This window comes from Dama dama, chromosome 12 (genome assembly GCF_033118175.1).
Source record: "Dama dama isolate Ldn47 chromosome 12, ASM3311817v1, whole genome shotgun sequence".
Taxonomy (NCBI): domain Eukaryota; kingdom Metazoa; phylum Chordata; class Mammalia; order Artiodactyla; family Cervidae; genus Dama; species Dama dama.
This window is the reverse complement of record NC_083692.1, coordinates 12,098,384-12,125,632: the sequence shown is the minus strand read 5'-3', so window position 1 is coordinate 12,125,632 and position 27,249 is coordinate 12,098,384. Positions and strand designations below refer to the sequence as shown.

The window sequence follows — 27,249 nt, the reverse complement described above, 5'->3', positions numbered from 1 at the left end:
TCAAGATTGCCAGGAGAAATATCAATAACCTCAGACACCATCCTAATGGCAGAATATGAAGAAGAACTACAGAGCCTCTTGATGAAAGTGAAAGAGGAGAGTGAAAAAGTTTGCTTAAAGCTCAGCATTCAGAGAACTAAGATCATGGCATTCAGTCCCATTACTTCATAGCAGATAGATGGGGAAACAGTGGAAACAGTGGCTGACTTTATTTTTCTGGGCTCCAAAATCACTGCAGATGGTGACTGCAGCCATGAAATTAAAAGACGCTTACTCCTTGGAAGGAAAGTTATGACTAACCTAGACAGCGTATTAAAAAGCAGAGACATTACTTTGCCAACAAAGGTTCGTCTAGTCAGAGCTATGGTTTTTCCAGTGGTCATGTATGGATGTGAGAGTTGGATGATAAAGAAAGCTGAGCGCCGAAGAATTGATGCTTTTGAACTGTGATATTGGAGAAGACTCTTGAAAGCCCCTTGGACTGCAAGGAGATCCAACCAGTCCATCCTAAAGGAATACAGCCCTGAATATTCATTGGAAGGACTGATGCTGAGGCTGAAACTCCAATACTTTGGCCACCTGATGTGAAGAGCATACTTATTTGAAAAGACCCTGATGCTGGGAAAGTATGAAAGCAGAAGGAGAAGGGGATGGCAGAGGATGAGACGGTTGGATGGCATCACTGACTCAACGGACATGAGTTTGAGTGGACTTCACAAGCTGGTGATGGACAGGGAGGCCTGGCTTGTTGCAGTCCATGGGGTCACATAGAGTTGGACATGACTGAGCAACTGAACCAAACTGAAGGGAACATTTCATGCAAAGATGGGAAGAATAAAAGACAGAAATGGTATCTATGTAACAGAAGCAGAAGATATTAAGAAAAGGTGTCAAGAATACATAAAAGAGCTATACAAAAAAGGTCTTCATGACCCAGATAACCCCTATGATGTATCACTAACTTACAGCCAGACATTCTGGATAGAGAAGTCAAGTGGGCCTTAGGAAGCATCACTATGAACAAAGCTAGTGCAGGTGATGGAATTCCAGTTGAGCTCTTTCAAATCCTAAAAGACAGTGCTATAAAAGTGTTGCATTCAATATGCCAGCAAATTTGGTAAACTCATCAGTGGCCACAGGACTGGAAAAGGTCAGTTTTCCTCCAATCCCAAAGAAAGGTGATGCCAAAGAATGCTCAAACTACTGCACAATTACACTATCTCACATGCTAGCAAAGTAATGCTCAAAATTCTCCAAGCCAGGCTTCAACAGTACATGAACCAAGAACTTCCAGATGTTCAAGCTGGATTTAGAAAAGGCAGAGGAGTCAGAGATCAAATTGCTAATATTCACTGGATCATCGAAAAAGCAAAAGAGTTCCAGAAAAACATCTACCTCTGCTTCAGTGACAACGCCAAAGCCTTTGACTGTGTGGATCACAACAAAATATGGAAAATTCTTCGAGAGATGGGAATACCAGACCACCTGACCTGCCTCTTGAGAAATCTGTATGGAGGTCAAGAAGCAACAGTTAGAACCAAACATGGAACAATGGACTGGTTGCAAATTGTGAAAGGAGATTGTCATGGCTGCATATTATCGCCCTGCTGATTTAAATTATATGCAGAGTACACCATGAGAAATGCCAGGCTGGATGAAGCACAAGCTGAAATTAAGTTTGCCAGGAGAAATTCCAACCACCTCAGATTTGTAGATGACACCACCTTTATGGCAGAAAGCTAAGAAGAACTAAAGAGCCTCTTGATGAAAGTGAAAGAGCAGAATGAAAAAGCTGGCTTAAAACTGAAAAGTCAAAAAACTAAAATCATGGCAGCTGGTCCCATCACTTCATGACAGTTAGATGGGATACAATGGAAACAGTGACAGACTTTATTTTTTTGACTCCAAAATCACTGCAGATGGTGAATGCAGCCATGAAATTCAAATACGCTTGCTCCTTGGAAGAAAAGCTATCACAGACCTTGAAAGCGTATTAAAAAGCAGAGACATTACCTGGCTGACAAAGGTTGGTCTGTATAGTTAAAGGTATGGTTTTTCTGGTAGTCATGTATGAGTGTGAGAGTTGCACCATAAAGAAGGCTAGCACTTAAGGAGTAATGGTTTCAAACTGTGGTGCTGGAGAAGACTCTAGAGTCCCTTGCACAGCAGGGAAATCAAACCAGTTATTCCTAAAGGAAATCAATCCTGAATATTCATTAGAAGGACTAATATTGAAGCTGAAGCTCCAATACTTTGGCCACCTGATGCAAAGAGCGGACTCATTGGAAAAGACCCTGATGCTGGGAAAGATTGAAGGCAGGAGGAGAAGGGGACAACAGAGGACGAGATGACTGGATGGCATCACTGACTCAATGGACACGGATTTGAGCAAGCTCTGGGAGATGGTATAGGACAGGGAAGCCTGACGTGCTGCAGTCCATGGGGTCGCCGAGAGTTGGACATGGCTGAGTGTCTGAGCAACAGCAACAATCTGATAGTGCCCTAAATTTTTATACCCTAAAATACATTAAGAAACCACCCATTCCTCTTCACTCTCTCTGCTACCAGCCAATTCAAGTCAGCATCATCTCTTCCCAATATTCTCACAAACATCTGCTTAATCGGTCTCTCTGGTTTCAATCTTGCCCGCCCCCAGTGATTTTAGACTCTACAGCCAGTTACTTCGTAAAAATGTAAATTTGATCATATTGCTGTCCTGTTTGAAACTCTTTACTAAAGGGTTTCTCATATACTAAAGATAGAATTCCAACTCCTTTATGAGATCTTTTAGACCTCTAATTTATCTTACAAATTCTTTTCTTGCCTCTCCTCTTTCAGATGCTACATTCCACCATATTGCTAGTCTCTCAGGTCCTTAAAAATGAAATTGATTCCTTAGGTCCTCCCATATCCTTCCTACTGCCTAGAACTTATTTTTACTCTACAACTACCAATGCTAACTCTTGGTTATCATTTAAACACTGGCTTCCTTTGAGAAGCCTACCTGGATTCCATTCCAACCCTGTTCTTCCTACCTACGTTCAACCCTCTGTACTTGCACCCAACATACCCTTATCTCCAACAAAGATGGGGGTTGTTATATGTTCCCACAATGATATAAACATTCTCTCTAACATAATTTTTAATATTTTATTATAAACACCTACTTAATATTTTTTTCATTAATTTTGGTATAAAAGGGCAACAAACTACCCAGTATAAGCAGCTTGTCCAGTACAGTGCCTTGCATAGAACTGCTGCTCAAGGAATATTTCTTCAATGAGTAAATGGAGCACCTTGGACTTTTAGAAACTGGGAAGTGTTTAGAGATAAATAAACACCCCTTATCCTTAAGGAGGATAACATTAAATGCAGAATGGCTGTTATACATAATTATATGATGATAATGAGTAAATAAAATTGACTTCAATTTGGATACATGGGGATTTGCTAACGTGGTAAATTGGAATTAAATATTTAGCTCTCCCTTCTGGGATAATCTAATCCACACTAAACACTTTTGGAAGACAGTTTTATGATTTTATATAACAGATGAGAAAATAGGCACAGCAAAGTTAATTGAGTAACTCAAGGTTACCCAGTGTATCAGAAGCAGAGCCAAGTTGTCAATATCTAGTACTTACTGCTATCATTTTTAAAAACCATTTTGTCTTTTTCTGTGATTGTCAGACTTCAATCTGTATACTTTAACAGACTTCTCAAAAATATCTCTTGTACTATTTATATTTGCATATGGAAATTCACGAATGGAGGTATTTTGCGATGCATTTTCTTCTAGTCTTTAAAGTGCATGGCTTTCTGGGATGTGTCTCTGCACTCCTGTTCATCTGAGGTACTCCCTTCTTTGTTCTTAATGGAGTGTTCATGTGAGGCACTAATTGCCACCACAAAGTGCCAACGTTGAACTCTTCTGCACTGGACCTCACACTGGATACTCTACATCTTTAAGTGAGTTGGCTGGGGCATTCCATTGCACTCAGTGGACATTCTGGTGGAAAATGCTGCCAGGACTTAATAAATATTTGAGAAGCAACACAGGCTATTAAATTTAAGAGGATTTCTAGTTCCAACATTCATATTGTGAGAGAAATAAACTCAAAAAGGTTTATGATGCCATTTCAAAAGGCCAGATATGTACTAAGTACTCAATAAATATGCTTATATGTGGTATTCTGGGGCTAAAGGCAAACATAGGGCATAATCAAAAGGCATCAGAAAGCCTTTATCACTTTTTCACTATATACAATTAGTGTATAAACTTTCACTCTTTATAACAACAAGTATTGCTGATATTAATTTCTCAGGGACAGGGCAAGTATACACTTGAGATTTTTTCCCCTAGCCCCAGATTGGACCAACCAGGGCTCTTTCTTTTTATACCTGAATATAGCACAAGGTGTTAAAAGAATGTAAGCTGTATAAATTGTGGCTAACACATGAGACTTTTATTAGGTATGCAGTAATATAATTAGGTATTTTATTAGGTATACTACACTCCTCTGAATCATTTTTCAGATCAGTTATACAATTTTCTCTCACCAGATACATTATCAAATAAAAGAATCCCCAATAAGAGAACATTTCCCTTGCTCTGTGAGCTTTGCTTAACCTGTCCTTTGTTCACCAGAAGCAAACATCTCTACCCCTAAAGCACTCAAGCCAGCTCATCATATCAGTCTCCAGCCCCGCCTTGCGGCTCCAGGCTCAGGAAAAACTCTAAATGTCCAAAGTATTTACTGTTCTTAACCCCCAGTGTGATGTTAAATGAATTGGTTCTGTCATGTGAGTATAACTGATTATGTTTCCCCTAATCAAGATAGACACTCAAGTTACCCATTTGTAAGTCAGCCTATGTAAAAGGAAGAGAGAACTTCTGTCAGATGCTAAGTTAACATCAATTGCTCATACCATGGAAATGTCAATTAAAATTTGAATGCAATCTTTCAAACACAATTTTCCAGTCCAAGAAATGTGCATACATCCTTAGTGAATTGAGAGGCATACAAGGTAAAGTATTAAGCTCAACAGATGTGTTAATATTCTTGGTTGGTCACTGATAATAATATCATGATATTTGTAGAGTCAGAATACTTTTGATTTCACTTGAAAATGCAGATTCCATGAATTCATTCTCATTCATTAGCTCTGTTTGAGGGGAAAGGACTTTACAGAGATGTTGTTTCATTTCTGAATGCTGCAGTTCCTACTAAGCTCTACCAAGAAAAAATGGTTCCTTTCAAGAGTACATAGAGATGGAGTTGACTTCCTGCTTTCAGAGATTATGAATGCTCTCAAACACTTCCAAAGCAAAGTAAATTCCAAGCTGGGTTCTAAAGATTATTTTTTAAACTCCATTTGCCATAGTGGTCTGAATGTGACTATGATAAAGGCTAACAGAGTGAAAACAAATGTTTAAACCAAAGGTACCTGCCCACTGGAGAATTTACCTGCAGAGATTCCATTTCTTCATCTTTTCTATGAGTCTCCTCCAGCAGATCTAAAATAAGAAAGCAAAATATTGGTTAAAATATAATGTAAAAATGCATTGCCTCTTAGTATCAAAAGTTTATTCAGTCATTAGCTTGCATAAACTATTGCATAGAAAGAGACTTTGATGTTGAAGTATGAGAAACAATAAGAAAGGAATGCCCTCTGATCCCAGCTGATGATACGTGGCAGAGATCTGGGCCCTGCCATGCCTAAGCTAGCTGAGAAGCCCTGGGCGATCTGCGGTCTGGTGGAGATACCAAAAAAGGAGACCAACTCAAGTACAAGTCCAACATCATACCAATGCTTTAGAAATTTGGTCTAATGATTATGTAACTCAAAAACAATACAAAATTTTCTTTAAAAAAAAAAACCAAAACTTTTTTCTTTTGAAAGAAAAAAATAGAGACAAACCATTTGCTCTTAGAATAAGCTCCCAAGCCAAGTTCCACCTCCAGAGTCAAGTTTTACAACCAAATTAAAACACCCCGGAATAATGGGTGTTATTAATGGAAAGAGAACACCCCCTTAACCATAAAGCCATATTAATTATCATTTCACACTGAGAGGGTGGGCAGCACTGAAGCCACATCTGACCAACCGTCTGGCATCATCTCAGAGAAATCAGTGGCTGGAAGGGGAGTCAGTCAACAAGAGAGTTCTGTCTAAACCCATGTGTACAACCATGGTGTCTCGGTGTCCTACATTAACTTATGAACTTGCTATAAAGGAAAATGTACTTGGCAAGCAGAATCTTCTGCCCGCAGCCATACCATCCTGTGCTATGATCTTATTAGACCTCGCAAACCTAAAGAGGGCTGGGCTGACTTAGAACTTGGATGAAAACTGGTAAAAAAAAATACCTACAGCAGAGCACATTATGATTAGTGTTTGCCTCACTCTGTGATGTATATAGCTTACCAAGAGGCTGTGCTGCATAAAAGGAAAATACAACATACAGAAATTCAATGTATATCCCAGAAAAGCAAATGCAAATGTTTTTAGAAAATGCTACAAGATGGAGCAGGAAACAGTAGTATAGTGGGTAACAAGTCACACTGGTCTGTGTCATAACTGGGAAGGCAATATCCTGAAACTTCAGGAGGTCTGGTAGACGATATAATTGATGGTGATGCCTTTTTGAGACTGCACAGTGAAGAGAAATACAGAGGAATGTCACGCAATCCCCTTAAGACACTATGTAGTGGGATTAGGGATAAAAGTCAGGTTATGCTTTGTACCTGTAGATGGCTGATGTTGGCTCCCAAAGCACCCAAAATCAGAGTTACATCAAGAAAGTTACGGGAGAATGTCAATGTATTAGGGTTTTATATTTAAAGGTTTTTTTGTTGGCACTTCAGAATTTTTAGCTATATGTACAGAAACCAACTGGCCGCGTGGTAAGTTAAGTGTCCTCAATGATTCCGCTTCCTTTATCCTTACTTATCCACATTGTGACACTGCAGCTACTTTCACTAAGAGGTCACATGTATCCTGCATCTAAGCTTGCTGCCTGACTTGATTTGGTAAATAGGAAACAGCAGAAGCAAGTGTGTGCCAATCCACACTGAGTTCAATAGGCCTTGTGAATTTTCACTTTTCCACGTGGTATTCTGTCACTACCATTTGAACAAGCCCAGGCCAGCCTGCTAGGTGACAAGAGACACATGGTCCAGAATTCTTTCCACTCCTGAAACTCTGCAGGTTGCCCCAACAGGTAGCCAGCAAATGCCCAGAAGCCAGATGACTCACTGTTAGTCATCTGGCTTCATAAAAGGAAAACACAACAGACAATAACTCAATGTATATCCCAGAAGAGCAAGTGCAAATGCTTTTAGCAAATGCTACTAGATGCAGCAGGAAATAGTAGTATAGTGGGTAACAAGTCACACTGGTCTGTGTCATAACTGGGAAGGCAATATCCTGAAATTTCAGGAGACCTGGTAGATGATATAATTGATGGTGATGGGAGCCAACTGAGACCAGACAAACTGCCTGGCTAAGCCCGATACCAATTTCAACTCACAGAATCATGACTTATGGAATAAATGTAATTGGGGGTTGTTTCGGTACATAGCACTTGCTCACTGATAAAAATCAGCTAACTAAACATGCAAACTGAAGAGCAAGCATTTAGAATGTATTAAAGGCTATAAGATTAATTAACCAGTACATCTAATAACAATAGATAATAGAAAAAATGATCCAGATTCTGGACAGAAAAACAACTGATCTGGGTGGGTAGGAATGTAGGTAGCATGAGCTAATGGGCATTAGACTGGTAACACTAATCTTCACATTACTCCACTCAAGATGGAATTCCATACAGAGAAGAGCTAATGAGACTAGCTTAGATCTCTTGCTTACTGCTTGGCCAAGGGAAAGTATGAAACACTTTCACTGATAATCCCAGAAGAATTGGATGAAGACCAGAAAGGACTGTTTCCAAACATCAGGGTACTATTAACAAGAGGAGGAGGTATGGATATCAAACAGGCCAAAACAACAGATGGCTTTAGGAACTGTATCTTCAGCACAACTCTCTTCAATATTTGTGAGACATAAATTACTTCAATATCTTGGCTATTGTAAACAATGCTTCAATAAACATGGGGGTGAATATATCTTTTTGGATTTAGTGTTTTCATTTTCTTCAGATAAATACCCAGAGGGGAACTGTAGGGATCATATGGCTGTTGTAGTTTTAATTTTTTGAGAAGCTTTCAAACTATTACCCACAATGGTTGTACCACCTTACATTCCAACAGTGCACAAGGGTTCCCTTTTCTTCATATCCTTGCCAACATTTGTTTCTGTTGTCTTCTTGATAATAACCATGCTAACAGGTGTGAGGTGATATCTCATTATGGTTTTGATTTGCATGTTCCTGACGATTAGTGATGTTAAGCATCTTTTTAAGTGTATACTGGCCATCTGTATATCTCCCTTGGAAAAATGTCTATTCAGTTCCTCTGTCCATTTTTTAAATCAGATTTTTTTTTTGTAGTTGTCTGAGTTCTTTATATTGATATAATTTAGATATTAACTCCTTATCAGATATATCATTTTCAAATATCTTCTCCCCCTCAGTGGGTTGCTTGTTTGTTGATGATTTCCTTTGCTCTCCAAAAGCTTTTCAGTTTGATGTAGTCCCATTTTTTTTTTTTTTTTATCATTGCCCTTGCCTGAGGAGACACATCCAAAAAATATTGCTAAGATATCCCTATGTTTTCTTCTAGGAGTCTTATGGCTTCAGATCTTATCAAGTCTTTAACTCATTTTTAGTTTATTTTTGTATATTGTGTAAGAAAGTATCTGCGAATCAATAAAGAAGATATGATACATATATATGATGAAATATTAGCCATAAAAAAAGGAATGAAATCTTGCCATTTGTAACAACACAGATGGACCTAGAGGGTATTAAGCTAAGTGAAATAAGCCAGAGAAAGAAAGACAAATACCATATTATTTCACTTACATGTGGAATCTAAAAACTAATCCATAACACCAAATAAACAAAACAAAACAGACAAACTCATGGATACAGAGAACAAACTGGTAGTCTAGGGATGGGTGGGAAGGTTGGGTGAAATAAGTGAAAGGGATTAAGAGGTACAGACTTCCAGTTATAAATAAGTCATTGTGATGAAATGTATGGTATAGGGAATATTGTCAATAAAACTGCAACAGCTTTGCATGATGACAGATGTTTACTAAACATATTATGGTGATCAATCTGTATTGTATATAAATGTCAAATTACTATGTTGTATTGTTTTTGTTCAGTCGCTAAGTTGTGTCCGACTCTTTGTGACCCCATGAACTGCAGTACACCAGGCTTCCCTGTCTACCAATTCCCAGAGTTTGCTCAAACTCACGTCCATTGAGTTGGTGATGCCATTCAACCATCTCATTCTCTGTCACCCTCTTCTCCTTCTGCCCTCATTCTGAAACTAATACAATATTGTATGTCAACTAAACATCAATTAAAAATTTTTTTAATAAAAAAGTATTTGTGAGATACAAAATCACTACTGTGTCACTGTGTGGCCATGGCCATTTTGCTCCACTACTTACTGATATAGGAGGTTCTCAGAGCTGAGCCCCTTGTGATGAATGACATGACAATGAAACAGTGGAGCTGGAACAGTGGATAGTGGGGTATAACCATTAAAGAAAACTGATTTTGTTCTTCCAGGGTCAACTTGGTATGGAAAACACCAATCTTCTTAGCTAAAACTTAACTGGATAAGTAAGGGTTTTGAATCTCTTATATACCCAAGCTCAACTCACACATTTGATAAAATATATATGTAAAGGAGTTCAGTCTATCCTTAGAACTTCATAGAACTATCACAATTTAAAAATTATGCTCTTGGTTTTCTTCAAATACATAAAGGTGACACTGCTCTTCCAAAAAGCCGATACCAATGGCAATGCTGGATTTTGAATGACTTTACAAAACTACCATGGAATTCCTATAACTGACTTAAAATATAGAACGCCCCTTCTGTTCACCCCCACTGATTTTCATCCCAGCTTCTATCAAGAGTATAAGTGGACAACAGTTCTTTTTCTGTCTTTATGTCAAATCCCTACCTTTTGAGAACTTCATGTTCTTCTCCATGTGGTTCCTGTGAAACTTTCAGTCAAAAGGCCTATCTCTCCGGCCACAAAATTAGGTCATGACCCAGACTGGCCTGACAGGGCACCTTACCTCCCCAAGCATATAAGCTAAGCAAATATCAGCAGGAATCCTTTTTTTAGGGAATAATATGGATTCCAAGAGAGAACTCTCCTGAAGCTGCAAGCTTAGATAAGCCTGGTGCTTCCAAGGTGCTATTTTCTCCTATGTCAAAGGAATGTGTACAAACAATGAAGCTGGCAGGGAAGAAAACAGAGTCAAGAAACAGAATTGGCTGAGGACAAGATCTGCCCTTATCTGAAGGCCACATAACTACTTCTAATGTTTTTCTTTTTTTTCAGTAGTAACTGCATTGCTGTCATTGCTAAAAGTCTCTGGGGATGTGGTTATGCTGAACCTTCTTATCTCTGTGCAGAAACTTGGAGAACTTGGAGTTAGCAAGAACTTTGTATTTCACGGTGAAACATTTCATTCTGTAATAAATAGATGAAGACATGAAGCTCCAAGAAGGCAAACTGCTTGCCTGCAATTACCTAGAGCTACAGCCACAGCTAGAGCTCTGCTCTCGCATCTTCCTAGCTCATCTCTTTAGTGCCACTCAGTACTTAACTACCTGCTTCTTCATATGGTTATCGTTTTTAATTTTTTTAAAAATAATTTAAAAATGTATTTATTTATGGCTGCACTGGGCCTTCATCACTGCCCATGGGTTTTCTTGAGTTGCAGTGAGCAGGGGCTACTCTCCAGTTGTGGTGAGAGGGCTTCCCACTGTGATGGCATCTCTCGTGGAGCATGGGCTCCAGGGCGCTCTGGCTTCAGCTGCTCCAAGGTGGGTGGGGCCTTCCCAGATTGAACCATGTCCCCTGCAATGGCAAATGGATTCTTAACCACTGGATGACCAGGGAAGTTCCATATGGTTATTTTTTATGTGCACACATTTGTATTCATCTCACTTATCTTAGGAGGCCACTGATGTCAACAACGAGGGCTTTGATGTCTTTATATCCACAGCTTCCCTAACCACTGCTTACCCACCTTTGCTACTTAACTCAGGTCCCCAAAATACCCTTCTCTGCCTATATCATTTCTTTATTCATTTGCTCACTTGCTAGGTGCATTGTTCAAGTATATGCATTTGGAAGGATAAACAGGGCTGTTAACCTGGGCTGATGAAAAATGGCTACTAGGCCTCGCTGAGAAGCGACTGCTGTATTGCAAACAGATATGGCAGGGGAGAACACAGGTGAGACCCCTGAACAGTTGAGGTCACACAATGCTGTGACAATCGAGTGTGCTGTGACACCTAGTTCTAATGAGCAAACCTGCTGTTTGTTCCTCCCGGCTTTAGAACAAAAGATCAGCATGGAAAAAGCTGAAGGGCTTCGCTGCTCCCTTGCTCACCACTGGCATGTTCCTGCTTTGCTTTATTATTCTCTGGTTTGCTGTTCAACACAAACAGCTATTCAACTGCCATGCAAATTGCTGTGGCTAAATGTGCTTCCATCAACATTAGTAGTGAGAGGTTTTTCTTTTTTTTTTTTTTGGTGAAAAGGGCAGCCATCCTGTGTATTTTTTTTGGACTGGCTTGAGCCAGTTTAAATGAGCTGATACTAACTCATTATGACATATGGTTATTAGAGGAGGGAACAAGTCCCACTTAAAAAAGCAGGACATTATGGATGAGAAGCGAAGAATCCTGTTGTTCTGTTCTGTTTTCGTCCACGTTTCAGTTCTCTGGCACACACAGGGTAATATATCATGATCATGTTTCTGGCTGAGACTGTCTTCCACCACTTCCTTTGCTAGTGGTCTGGCTATTTAAGGAGGCTTGACACTTTTTAAATGTTGATTCTGCTTCCTAGTAGCCAAGGAAACAGATAGGTTGGTTGTTTAATTGCTTTTAAAAGGAGAATCCTGTTCAGGTGTGCATAAGTCATTTAGCAGTTTGATCCTTCACAGAAAGGTTGGAGATCAAGCTTAGAAAGAAGTAGGTTTTTATTTTTGTTTTTTTCCCCTAAGTTTCACTAAGAATATCTCATCCATATTATAACTCAGCCTAGTTGGTAATGGAGAGAAAGTTCTAGAAACAAGGGTTTCAGACTCAGCAGCATTTATAACAACAGCATTGGACACGGTAGCAGTACAGAAGAATATGGTGAAATAGTGACTGCAGTTTAGGGAAAAGCATTTAGCTTCTGGCTCCTTATCCCATTAGTAACTTACTGCTCCTTTTCAATGCTACTCTGTATATCCTAACATTTGTGGAAAACAACATGATGTGAAAGTAGCTCAGACGTGTCCAACTCTTTGCGACCCCATGGACCATACAGTCCATGGAATTCTCCAGGCCATAATACTGGAGTGAGTAGCTGTTCCCTTCTCCAGGGGATCTTCCCAACTCAGGGACTGAACCCATGTCTCCCGCATTGCAGGCAGATTATTTACCAGGTTGAGCCAGCAGGGAAGCCCCAGAATACTGGAGTGGGTAGCTTATCCCTTCTCCAGTGGATCTTCCCAAACCAGGAATTGAACCAGGGTCTCCTGCATTGCAGACAGAGTCTTTACCATCTGAGCTACAGGGAAGCCTGTGGAAAACAACAGATAATGTAAAATAATAGATAATATAATTCCTGTGAAATTTCTGTGGAAAACCCATGGAAAACAATAGATAATGTAAATTCTCAAAAGAATAATTTGTAAAAAGTAAATCTGTGCCATTTTTCTTTGTGGGTGGTAGTTGTGGTACAATGGAATTAATCAAATTAAAGAACACATCACAACCCTTAAGAGGTCACAAACGATGGACCTAGCCTTCTGCTGTTATATACTAGATGCTCCAGATACTATCTACATGCTGAAGACACGGTCAATTTCTCTTTTCTTTTCCTGGCTCCCTAGTTATTCAGGATTGCTGATACTTTAGGGATCACTGAACTAACCTAATGCCAAAGTTTTGTATTTTGTTTTTAAAAAAGAAGTAGAATTCTTATGAATGAAGTCACACACACTTTCAAGTGTATAGCATAAACAAACAATTTAAAAAGCTAAAAGAAAGCAGCTTTGGTGGAAGCAGAAGTGAAGGGCTTGGAGGCCTGACCCCTGGACTTCGCTCTCATCCTGGCATCAGCCTCTGTGGGACTGTGACATGGCTATAAAGCTCCACACTGTGTGAGCTGAGAATCGCTGCTCACGGCTCTAACCCACTTCCCACACCTTAGAGGTGAGGCCTGAGTTCCGAGAGATTAAAGGCCTTTGTCAGCATCACATAACTAGTGAATAGAAGTGTGTGAACCTGAACCTAGGGTTTCTGAACTGGACCAGGGTACAATACTTTATTTCTCAAAACAGTGACTATCTTCCTTTGCCTTTCGAGATTGCTACTGACATAACATAGTATTTCAAGCTCTGCCATAAATGCCTATACATTTTCCAATGTCTCCCCAAACTAAAAGGAAACTTTGCTAAAGCACTTGAGTAACATCAGCCATCTATGAGAACAGCTACAGTTAACGACCGGAGAAGGCAACGGCACCCCACTCCAGTACTCTTGCCTGGAAAATTCCATGGATGGAGGAGCCTGGTGGGCTGCAGTCCATGGGGTCGCGAAGAGTCGGACATGACTGAGCAACTTCACTTTCACTTTTCGCTTTCATGCACTGGAGAGGGAAATGGCAACCCACTCCAGTGTTCTTGCCTGGAGGATCCCAGGGATGGGGGAGCCTGGTGGGCCGCCGTCTATGGGGTCGCACAGAGTCAGACACGACTGAAGTGACTTAGCAGCAGCAGCAGCAGCAACGACAGTCCACAATAAAATGCCTCAACTCTGGGAGTGACATCAAAAGATGTGGCTGTGATGGAAAGCAAACCCCTAAACACTTGGGAAAGCAGTAGTTTTTGGCAAAATGTGTTCAACATACAACATATATAGTATCTCACAACATGAAAGCAGAAAAAAATTTGTTTAAAGGAATAGGTGATAGTTGAATAGCTCCTCAGCTTAATATAACATTTGCCAGCAAATGTTTCACCTATTTTTTTTTTACACCAGTAAAGGTAAATAAGATAAATGAATAACATTATGATTATACATTAGACAAAAAAACCTCAAAAAAAAATAAAATGTATTGCTTTAAAATTAACATAAATAAAACACTTAATATTGTGTGAAAGTGTATAAATTAACATTAGTAAAACACTTAATACAGTCTGGTACATAGTAAGAGTTTATATATATATGTGTACACATATATAGTAATAATTACCTTTAGTATACCTGCCAAAATTAGAAAAATATGTGAAAAAATAATCACATGCATTTTGAAACAAATAAGCCAGACAAGCCCTCAAGCACTCTGCGTTTGGATTCCATCCATAACTGGTAGCTACATTATTTAGAACTCGGCCATATCTACCGCCACCCACTGGTACATGTCTGGATATACCACAGCAAGTTAAGAGTTTTCTCATCAGGCCTGACCACAGAAAACACACAGGTTAAAATGAAGAACAACATTCAAAAAGTATGTCTATCCTCTGTGGTTTGTCTCAGACGCTGAAACAACATGCTGGTCTACAGATGGAGCCCAAATGGTCCAATAAATGAAAGGTTTATAATCCACTGTCTGTCTTAGGCATGTGGTAAAACATCCAAATACAGGTACTCATGTTTTATTTGATGTCAGTTCATTTCTGGTGAAACTTTCCATCTTGACAACTTCAGAGATTTAAAATAACTTCTCCACAAAAACTGCGACATTATGGAAAACAACAGAATAATCTGCCCCATTTTGCCTCATTCCTGGCTCTGGTGTAAAGAAATGCCAAGATACAGAATGGAGGTTTCAGCTGAGTCAGCTATTAAGATTTTTAATATTTCGTCTAGCAACAAGAGCAGAAAAAGTAAGAATATCTTAAGAAACAAGTTATCTGGCTTAAATCAGTTAAAAAAGGGCTATTTTGGTTAAAAGGACTACATGTGACAATTAGCATAATGAGCAAGACAGTTATGATCTGTTCTAAACACCACTTCAAGAATAAATTTCATGTGCTCAAATTCAGGCATAAAATCATGTTCCTCCCTACAAACAGTATCTCCAAATTAAATTCACCTAGTGGAAAGTTTGGCTTTTACTTAAATTCCTGTATCTTGGACTTTGTTTAGGTTCTAGACTTATAAGGTACAAGTGGGCATGTACTTTGGGGCCTATAGTGATTCTGGCTGATTGAGGTGTTCTTTGATCATCTTCAATTTATAGAAATCACGAGTCTTTGTGCTTGTTTCTTTATGCACCTACTAATAAACCAGATCTAGGCTTCCTAGGCCTTTCAAACCCTGGGTCTACTCTAAATATATTCTAAATAGAGACAAAGTTCTGAAAACCAAACATAAAGAACAAATCTTAAAAGCAATGAGCGAGAAACGATACCATAGTTATAGGAGGAAAACAGAATCCTAGCAAATTTCTCTTTAGAATCCATTGAGATGATAACATTTTTTAAATGCTGAAAGGAGAAATGACAACTCAAGAGTCCTGTATGCAGTGAAAATCTCCTTCAAGACTAAGGGTGAATTCAAGGCATTTTCAGGAAGAAAAATTAAGATAATTAGTTGTCAACAGCTGTTATTGTTGGGACTGACACTTAAAAAACAACTAAAGGAAAGTCCCTAAAAGGAGACGAAAAAAGAATCTTAAAAGATCAAGAAGAAAAAAAGAACATAGTAATCAAATATATGAATAAATCCAATAGATTTGCCTTCTCCTATTGAGTTTTTAAAATTATGTTTGATAGTTAACATAATAAATTTAATATGATATGACGTTATTCTAAATGAATATAGAAGAATATGTAAGACAATTAAATTACAAATAGGAAGGACAAAAGAACACGAAGGAAGAATGTTTTCTACACTTCAAACTGATAAAATGACAGTACTAGTAGACTTTGACAGCTATGTATATGTAGTGTAATGTTTACAGCAACCACTAAAAAAGCTACATAAAGAGATCCATTAGAAAAAAGAATTGATAAATCACAATGGAATTCTGAAAAAAAAATGGAATTCTAAAAAATGCTCAAATAACCCACAGGAAGACAGAAAAAAGGCAGAGAAATAGTAAAAAATAAGAAAACAAAACAACAAGAAAAAAAAAAGGCAGATATAAGTGCTAACATCAGTAGTCACATTACATAAAGGTGGTCTGTGGGACTTCCTGGGAGAGCAGTGGTTAAGGGTCCACCCGCCAGTGCAGGGGACATAGGTTCAATCCCTGGTCCGGGAACTAACATCCCACAGGCTGCAAGGCAAAGGGCAGCACATTACTGAACCCGGCATGCTCCAGAGCTCACGTGCCAGTTACTGAGCGAGTGCGCCAGTACTGCCGAAGCCCACGCGTCCTAAAGCCTGCAACAGAAGCAGCCACCGCAATGAAAAGCCCGTGCACGACACCTAGGGAGCTGCCCTGCTTACCGCAGCTAGAGAAAGCCTGTGTGCAGAAACAAAGAGCCTGTGCGCCACAAGGAAGACCCAGTGCGGCCAAAAAAAAAGGTCTAAATACACCAGTTAAAAGATAGAAATGGGCAGACTGGATTAATGACCACTCTGCTGTTTATCCATGACATTACCTATGGCCCTAACTATATGCTGTCTATCAGGCAGTCACTTCAAATATAATGATCCAGGCAGAATGAAAGTAAAAAATGGAAAAAACATACACCATGTAAATATCAATGAAAAAAAAAAAAAAAAGCAGGGATTATTATATTAATATAAAGTAGATTCCAGAGCAAAGAAAATGACCAGAAAAAGAAAAGTACATTTTATAATGGTAAAAAGGGTTAATCTAGCAAGCGATATAACCGAAAGGAACAACAGAAAAACAAAACTCAAATTGGAAATTTGAACATCCCTCCCTCAACAATCAGTATTACAGCTTGACAAAAAATCATCAAGGGTATATATAAGCGTAACTATAATAAAGAAACCTCTAAACACATTGAAACGAAACACTTTCAAATAATAAATGGGTCAAAGAGGATATTTCAAGAGAGAGAAAAATATTATAAACTGAATAAAATGAAAACACAACATATCAAAGATTGCAGGACACAGCCAAAGGAGTGAAGAGAAGGAAATCTATAGAAATAAAGCATATTTAGAGGACAGGAAATATCTTGAATAAATACACTATGCTCTCACATCAAGAACCTAAAAAAAGAAGAAAATAAATCCCAAGCACCAAAAGAAAAAAAAAATTAAGATAACAACAGAAATCAATGAAACTGAGAACAGGAAAACAATAGAGAAAAATCAGTGAATCAAAGAGGTGCTCCTTATATAATCCAATAACACTAGCAAATCTTCAGCAAGGTGGATGAGAGAGACAGAGGATATGTGTGACATCAGGAATTAAACAGGGGCTCTCACTACAGATTAGCAGATAGCAAAGGCATATTAAGGGAAAACTATGAGCAACTTCTCATGTGTAAATAAGACAGTTCAGATGAAATGAACCACTTCTTTAAAACATGTAAAGTATCATAATTTACCAACAAAAAATAAGTACTTTGAATAGTCATGTAACTATTAAGGAAATTACATTTGTAGTATTAAAATTTCCAGAAAAGAAATCTCCAGACCAGAAAGCTTCACTGGTGAAGTCTACCAAATGTTTAAAAAAGAATTAGCACCAATTTTACACAACTTCTCCCAGAAAACAGAAAAAAAGGGATACTTCCCAATTCATTTTATCAAGTTAGTATCAGCCTGCCACTAAAAATATACAATTAAAAAAAGAAAAAGAAAGGAAACTGCAGCTTCCTCTTAAATACAGATGCGAATATTCTTAACAAAATATTAGAAAATAAAATTTAACAGTATATAAAAATTATATATCATGACCAAGTTGAGTTTATTCTAGGGATGCAAGCTTGGTTCAATATTCAAAAATCAATCTATGTAATCCTTCATTTTAATAGATTAAAGAAAAAAAATCACATAATCATAATCAGTTGATACATAAAATTATTTTACAAAATTCATCATACATTCATGATTTTTTAAAAAATCAGAAAAAAGAAACAGAACTTCCTCAACTTGATAAAGAGCATCTATAAAAAACCTAACACCTAACATCATACTTAATGATACAAGATGAAATGTTTTCCCTTTAAGATTAGATATAAGGTAAGAATGCTCTCTCTCTCTCACAATTCTTATTCATCATGATATTGTATTATCTCTTCAATGCAATAAAGCAAGAAAAGGGAATGAAACATATACAGATTGGAAACAAAGATATAAATAAAAGTGACGCTATTTGAAGACAACATGACTGTCTTTAGGGAAAATCCCAAAGACTCTAACACAAAACCCTAAATAGATTAGCTCCTGAAATCATTAAGGAACACAGCAAAGTACAGTATACAAGACAGATAAACAAAAAGAGACGATGTTTCAAAATACTTGGAATGAACATGCAGAAACCAAAATTAAAAATTAAAACACCAACTTAAAGGACCCCCTCCCAAATGAAACACTTAAGTGTAAATTTAACAAAACATGTGAAGGACTTGTATGCAAATACTGGTGAGAAATACCAAGTTCATGGGCTGGAAGATTCACATTATAAAGATATCATTTCTTTCCAGATTGATAGAAAAGTTCAATAGAATTTCTATAAAAATTCTTGTAATTTTTTTTTTTAATCTAAAGACAAGATTATTCTAAAATCTGTATGGAAAGGTAAAGGAACTAGAGTAGCTGAAACAATTGAGTAAACTGGTTGAAATCAGTGTATTCTACTTCTAGACTTGTTACAGAGCAACAGTGATCAAGACTGTATAGTCTTGGTGGAGGTATATACACACAGACCAATGGAACATATAGAAAACTCGATTATAGAAACAGAAAACAGATTAAGGGTAGCCAGAAGTTAAGAAGTTAAGTGGGGGTAGAAGAAAAGTGAGTGTAGCTGGCTCTAAAAGGCAACATGAAAGATCTTGGTATTGATGGAAATGTTCTGTATATTGGCTGTATTGATGCCAATATCTTGGTTGTGTAAGATATTTTTCTATTGAAGGAATAATGAAATGTAGACATCTAGTATTTCCCATGTTGAGACAGATAAAAGATATGTCTACAAATTTACTCCCAAGAGCATTATCTTTTCTCAGCACTGCAATATCTTCTTGTATGATCTATAATGTCCTTCCTAGACTTCCCTACCTAGAAAATACCTAAGCCATTCATCAGATCCCAGGTAAAGCAAACATCCCCTGTTGCCTTTCACCAACTACCCATACCCAAACACCACTCATATTCCTGGAGCTAAATGCTTTAGTTTCTGTGTCCCCCAAATACTTTGTTTTTTCTATTATAGTAATTGTAAAATATAATTATTCTGAAGTTATAACTACAATTTATTTCATTACATTTTATGTTATTCATATATAATTTATCTCTTCTAATCTTCCTGAAAATGGGATCTCTTGGTATTACTTCTCACATGAATAGATCAACCATAAGATAAAAAGTTTAACTATAAACATTCTGAAGTGCTTTAGAAAAACTGACAGAAAATGGATATCAAAAGTTATTTAATTATGTTTTGAGATTAATACCTCAAAATATCCTTTACCATCTATCCATCCTTACTACACTGCCCTAGTCCAGACAACCATCTTCTCTTTCCTAGACAAGGACAATTACCCATATTTCTAGAGCAAAGCATATGGTTTAATACTCTACTATTATTAAAAGAAAAAAAAGGAAAACAAAATGGTCATGCTAAGGAATATAGGTTATAAGCTTTGGTGTCATAGTCACTTGGATATATAATCTTATCCATCTACTTATACTTTGGCAAAAGTCAATAGAATCTAGTCAGACTTGAAATCAGGATAACTTGAAAATTAGGACAACCAGTGACTATACAGGCCAAATCAGTAATCTGAGATTCAGGACTAAGTTTCAACCAAGCTCACCCTAAGAAGGTACGGTTTACTCGGTATGATGGAAAAATAGCAGAGTGAGAGTCAGGAGACCTGGATTCTAGCTCTTTTCTGCTCCTTGTTAGCTAACTAGATTTGTAAAAATGGTCACGAATAATGGTCACAAATAATAATTTGTAAGAATGGTCAAGAATAATCTTTCTTGGCCATGGTGATCACATCAATAAAATAATGGGAGTGGATTAGATTATCACAATAATCTTTCCAGCACTGAAATGTTAAGCAATATATTTTAGTAGATTGCTGTAAGATCTCTAAATGTGAGCTGCTGTCTCTTAGTTGAGTGCCTCAGTGGGAGAATAACAATTACTCAGAATTAATATGGATGACAATCATCCCCTCAAAGCTTTTTAGAAACCCCAATAGATTCTTCACTTAGTTTAAGTAATTATCCTTATTGTTAGGACTGATAATAAGAACATGCGACAAATTCACTCTCATTCACCTATAATATCTATTTGTTTTCTTTTACACTCAGCATAAACACACTTTTAGATAATTACAAATCTTCCCTTTTTATTCTTCAAATGCTCACAATTACAGTAATTCTTTTCTATCTTCTTATTCAGAGTTTTTTTTTAAATTCTAATAAACAAATCAACTGCTTCATCTGGTAGTAGAAAAATTTCACAAAATATGTTTTTAAAAAAATGAACTATCTAACACAGATATTTTCATTTGTCAGATCTGTTGCTTTTCTTGTCAGTGTCATGGCAAAAAAAAAAAAAAAGGCCATGAATGTCCTCAAAGGACAGCTTTTTCCTGAACCTGGCCTCATGCAGACCTTCTAAAGGGCAGTCAAGAATACCAAACAATTAGCCTCCAACTAATAAAAATAAATGGAAAAAAAAAAAAAAGAATACCAAACCTAGTACATGAATAGGGAGAATTAGGATTTTAGGGGGGTTAGTCCCTTCCCATTTATAAGAATTAAAAATGTGTGTCCCATTTAAACAAATGGATTCAACAAATACCCAACCAACCAGCAATAGGAAAATAAAAGTAAACCAAAACAGTCACCAAAGTAAGGTCACAACATGAAAAGAAAAATTTTAAATGAGTATTTTCTTAGGTGTTATATTCACAAGGCAAATGGTTTTCATGGATAATCTCACAGGTCATTGCTTCCTTTAATTAGTAACTTTTGCCAAACATAAAAAAGCCTCAAGTAATTTTTAATACTGATTACAACTGTCTAGCCCATTAACAAATTGTCATATTAACACCAGCCACACTACTGCATATCTTTAAAGGTTACTCATTTCATTTTCATAGATTTTAATTAGCTTTTCCTTTCCCACTAGGGTTGATCACTGAATGGTAATAGAAACATTTTGCCTTTTTTGCTTTCAGATCTGCAGCATCTTGACTGAATAAGAAGTCCATAAAATGCAAAAAGCATGGATCAGAAATTAGATGGTAGTGGTGACTTATAGTGGAGAAGGAAAGGGTGACATATAGATACATTAAAAAAGCCAGGCTCTGTGAGTTTCACGGGTATCCTGATTGAATCAATTTCACGTTGCCACAATACTTCTGGAAGTCTCTTTAAAATTCCTCTTTCCATCAGCAGCTTCCCTTATTTGCATTAGCTGGGAACAGTACATATAATCATAACTGACAGACTGGAGGGAGTTCAGGTTTATAAAGCAGGGAAGGGAAAGGAAAATATTCATTGTTTAGAGTTCCCAAAGTATAAACTGTTATCTTTGTTTGGGAAACAGAATGTACTGTATTTGTAGTTTAATCCCGAGGGGTTAGCCAGGTCTAGAAGTTTGTAATGAACCTCAAGGGATCCACTCTCAAACAATGGCCTCTTTCCCCCAGCACTTTCATATATAAATATATGTAGAGAACAGGAGTCTCTGGCTTTTGAACACTGTGTCATTACACATTTAAGACCTCTGTTCAAATGTCACTTTATCAGAGAGGATTTCCCTGGTCTAAGAAGATCTAAAACAGTACTCTCTACAGTTCTACCTTGATCTGATTTTGATATATATATATACTATATAAAATACATACATGATTTATATATACAACATGTATGAACATCAAAGGCTATGTATCTGAAGACAAACATGCAGCTCACTTTCAAAATAAATATATACCTTAAAGAAGATAAGTGTTTACTAAGAAAAGGTTGAAGCTGCATAATAAGCATGACCAAGGAAACCAGAAAAACATAAAATTAGAGGAGGAGGAGGAGGAGGGAGATAGAGTGAGAAACAAAAGTAAAAGACACATGGGAAGGACTACCATTTCAATAGTTTTTCCACGTTTCCTAAAGTAGATTTCTTTTTTTTTTCATTTATTTTTATTAGTTGGAGGCTAATCACTTTACAATACCTCAGTGGGTCTAGTCATACATTGACATGAATCAGCCATGGATTTACATGTATTCCCCATCCCGATCCCCCCTCCCACCTCCCTCTCTACCCAATCCCTCTGGGTCTTCCCAGTGCACCAGGCCCGAGCACTTGTCTCATGCATCCAACCTGGGCTGGTGATCTGTTTCACTATAAAATTCTATCTTCATCTGTTCAACCATCCTGTCACCACCTCCATCAGTTCTCTGTTCTTTGCAATCTCATCTCTAGTCCTTTGCATCCCTGCTCTTTGGGGATATGTCATTATCACTGCCACAGGGTCTTTGATAAGACTGAGTCTTCTGCTTAGAACAAACTTCCCATTCATTCCTTCACTTCCTTTAAGTCTCTGCTCAAATATCACCAAATCAGAGAGGACTTCCCCGAACTAAAATGATCTAAAATAATACACACCTTAGTTCTATCTTAATGTACCCTGCTTTTATTTTCTTCTAGGTCCTTTTTGACATTATTTCATTAAATAATGAAACATTATTTGTATATTTAATTGTTGTCTTTTTCTCCCCAGGAGGTCAGTCACTCAGTCATGTCCAACTCTTTGCGATCCCGTGGATTGCAGCACACCAGGCTTCCCTGTCTATCACCAACTCAAGGAAGCTGCTCAAACTCATGTCCATCGAGTCGGTCACGCCATCCAACCATTTTATCCTCTGTTGTCACCTGCTCCTCCCACCTTCAACCTTTCCCAGGATCAGGGTCTTTTCAGATGAGTCGGTTCTTCACATCAGGTGGCCAAAGTATTGGAGTTTCAGCTTCAGCAACTCCTTCCAGTGAATATGCAGGACTGATTTCCTTTAGGATGGACTGGTTGATCTCCTTGCAGTCCAAGGGGCTCTCAAGAGTCTTCTCCTACACCACAGTTCAAAAGCCTCAATTCTCTGGTGCTCAGCTTTCTTTATGGTCCAACTCTCACATCCATACATGACTACTGGAAAATCTATAGCTTTTACTAGACTGATCTTTATTGGCAAAGTAATGTCTCTGGTTTTTTACTATGCTGTCTAGATTGGTCATAGCTTTTCTTCCAAGAAGTAAGTGTCTTTTAATTTCATGGCTGCAGTCACCATCCACAGTGATTTTGGAGATCAAAATATAAAGTCTGTCACTGTTTCCATTGTTTCCCCATCTATTTGCCATGAAATGATGGGACCGGATGCCATGATCTTAGTTTTTTGAATGCTGAGTTTTAAACCAGATTTCTTACTCTCCTCTTTCATTTTCATCAAGAGGTTCTTCAGTTTCTCTTTGCTTTCTGCCATAAGGGTGGTGTCATCTGCATATCTGAGGTTATTGACATTTTTTCCAGCAATCTGGATTCCAGCTTGTGCTTCATCCAAACCAGCATTTCACACAATGTACTCTACATAGAATAAATAAATAAGCAGGGTGACAATATACAGCTTTGACATACTCCTTTCCCAATTCTGAACCAGTTCATTTTTCCATGTCTGGTTCTAACTGTTGCTCCTTGACCTGCATACAGATTTCTCAAGAGGCAGGTCATGTAGTCTGGTATTTCCATCTCTTTAAGAATTTTCCACAGTTTGTGGTGATCCACACAGTCAAAGGTTTTGGAGTAATCAATGAAGCAGAAGTAGATGTTTTTCTGGAATTCTCTTGCTTTTCTCAATGATCTAATGGATGTTGGCTATTTGATCTTTGGTTCCTCTGCCTTTCCTAAAACCAGCTTGAACATCTGAAAGTTCATGGTTCATGTACTATTGAAGTCTGGCTTGGAGAATTTTGAGTATTACTTTACTAGCATGTGAGATGAGTGCAACTGTGCAGTAGTTTGAGCATTCTTTGGCATTGTGTTTCTTTGGGATTGGAATGAAAACTGACATTTTTCAGTCCTGTGGCCACTGCTGAGTTTTCCAAATTTGCTGGCATATTGAGTGCAGTACTTTCATAGCACCATCTTTTAGGATTTGAAATAACTCAGCTGGAATTCCATCACCTCCACTAGCTTTGTTCATAGTGATGCTTCCTAAGTAAGGCCCACTTGACTTCGGACTCCAGGAGGTCTGGCTCTCGGTGAGAGATCACACCTAGAGTTATCTGTTCATTGAGATCTTTTTTGTATAGCTCTTCTGTATATTCTTGCCACCTCTTCTTAACATTCTGCTTCTGTTAGGTTCATATCATTCTGTCATTTATTGTGCCCATCTTTGCATGAAATATTCCCTTCGTGTCTCTAACGTTTTTGAAGAAATCTCTAGTCTTTCCCATTCTATTGTTTTCCTCTATTTCTTTGTATTGATCACTTAGGAAGTCTTTCTTATCTTTCCTTGCTATCTTTGGGAACTCTGCATTCAGATGGATATATCTTTCCTTTTCTCCTTTGCCTTTTGCTTCTCTCCTTTCCCAACCATTTGGAACGCCTCCTCATACAACAATTTTGCCATTTTACATTTCTTGTTCTTGGGGATGGTTTTGATTCATGAGAAGGTATGCACTGTGAAAGCAGTGATTTTGATTATTCAGATCACTTAAGTATCTCAAGCACCTAAAGCACAGTCAGGCACATAGTAGGTACTCAGTAATTAGCTTGAATATGTGTGTGTATGTGTGTGTGTGTTAGTTGTTCAATCATGTCTGATTCTTTGGGACCCCATGGACTGTAGTCTGACAGGCTCCTCTGTCCATGGAATTCTCCCAGCACGAATACTGGAGTGGATAGCCATTCCCTTCTCCAGGGGATTTTCCTGACTCAGGAATTGAACCCAAGTCTCCTTCATTGCAGGAAGATTCTTTACTATCTGAGCCAATAAGTGAATCTAATTCTAGACTTCCTACTAACACAAAATTGAATGTTATTTAATATCATACAGCACAAATTATACCTCATTTCACATCTTTATTTTCCTCTAATACCAACCTAATGTTGCTTAAAATAATCTTAATCACTTCCCAGTGGTTTTAGAATATAATCCACTTTTCCTTTATGGATTGGAATTTGTTTAATTTTCCAGTCTTTTCTTTTACTGTCCATTTTCATATTCTAAGTTTGAATCATACTAAAATATTTGCAATCCTACATTGTAGGATTTTCTCTTCAACCTCTAAATCCTACTCTATTTCTCTGCCCGGAGTACATTATCTACTCCATTTACCCTGACTAACTCCTACTTGTCCTTCAGAATCCAGCAGAGCTTTCCATTTGGGTTAGATACCTTCAGTAATAGCTCTTACAATAGGTACCCTGTGATTTGCTTTAATAAAACATTTTCATACTATTTTTTTAAAAATAATAATGATCTCTGTATTTTTCTGTTCCTTCTCTCCTTAGGTGAAGATTCTTCAGGGACTGCAAAGGGTCTCTTTGTACTTATTCAATACAAAACCTGGAACCTGGTAAACATGTAATGAATATTGACTGAATCAATGTATATTATAAATTTATATTAAAAACAAAATTATTCTGGGTTTTGAGATTTGAGAGATTTCTGAATCATGACTTGAGAGTACTAGAGACATATTATAATACTGCAAAGGCCATATAAGATCAGAAATGTCTACATTAGAGCCTTCATTTTAAAAAAACTACATAATCAAATATATGTTATATGTAATTTCAAACATAAGGCTGAGATATTTTAAACCTGGTAAAGCTTTTGAATAAGTAAATATTCTGTAATTGGAAAGGGCTAAGCATGACTTTTTTTTTTTTTTTCAAAAGGTTTCCTTGGTTAGTATTTCTGGACTTGCCTGTAAACAGAAATCCCTTCCCTACAACTTACTTGGAACCTTTTAAAACCAAAACACTAAATCATATATCTTGGACAGCATAAATAACATGAGTTTTGTTTAGGATGTCAATTTAGAGATTCCATTATGACAGTGCCTTCCACCATCTACTGGGTCAGTTTCTGGGTGTCCATTTCCCCACATGGTAATAGATTTGCACTTTGCTCCATCAGGTCTTCCTTGGGCCAAAAACACATTTGAGACGTAATTATGGGAGCAGTCTGTGGCAGTGGAAAACCAAAGTTAACTGAACCACATGGAAATAAAACCCATGTCATTGGTGTCATTACCAGTATACTCAAACCAACAGAGTTAACCTCAATGTAAACAGCAGGCAAAAAATAGCACAACACTCCATCTTTTGGAGAAATCAGTCCCTTTGGAAAGAATGCAATAAGAAGGAAACACCTGAACTCATATTTTTTTGGAGCAAAAGGGGACAAAGTTATTGATTTTTTAAGATTACATATGTAAGTGGGTGAAAACATTTCACAGAGTTAAAAAAAAGTTTATGATAAAAAGAAAACATCAATTGACATAAAGAGAAGAAGAGCCCTGAAGAAGGAATAAGGTAAAATAAAAATGTTCATTTTTCTTATTCTCAAATATTCTAATAAGTAACAGTTTGTTTAAAATAATAACAACAATGCATTGGATTATGCACAGCTTATGCATATATCTTATATATGTATAAATAAATATATATGCTTATAGACGCTAAAAGTAGGAGAAATGAATGACAGTAATGATATACAATACAGTAGGGAGAAATTAAAATTATTGTTATTATAAAGTACTCACACTGCCCATGAAGTGGTACAGTGTTATTTAAAAGTAGAGTTGTATTAGTTGTGAATGTATACTGCAAACACTAGCACAACCACTGAGAAAAGTAAAAACAATAAAAAGTAAAACATATACTAAGAAAGAGAGAAGATGGCATAT

The 27,249-nt window shown here is 37.4% G+C and overlaps 1 protein-coding gene across 1 annotated transcript in view; it reads right to left on the bottom strand.

Annotated features, from left to right (window-relative positions):
• CEP128 (centrosomal protein 128) overlaps positions 1-27,249 on the bottom strand; it is a 452,428-nt gene that overhangs the window by 99,027 nt on the left and 326,152 nt on the right. Inside the window, exon 19 of the mRNA XM_061156507.1 lies at positions 5,469-5,518. Coding sequence (XP_061012490.1) covers positions 5,469-5,518 — 50 coding nt within the window. The remainder of the gene's footprint in view (positions 1-5,468; positions 5,519-27,249) is intronic.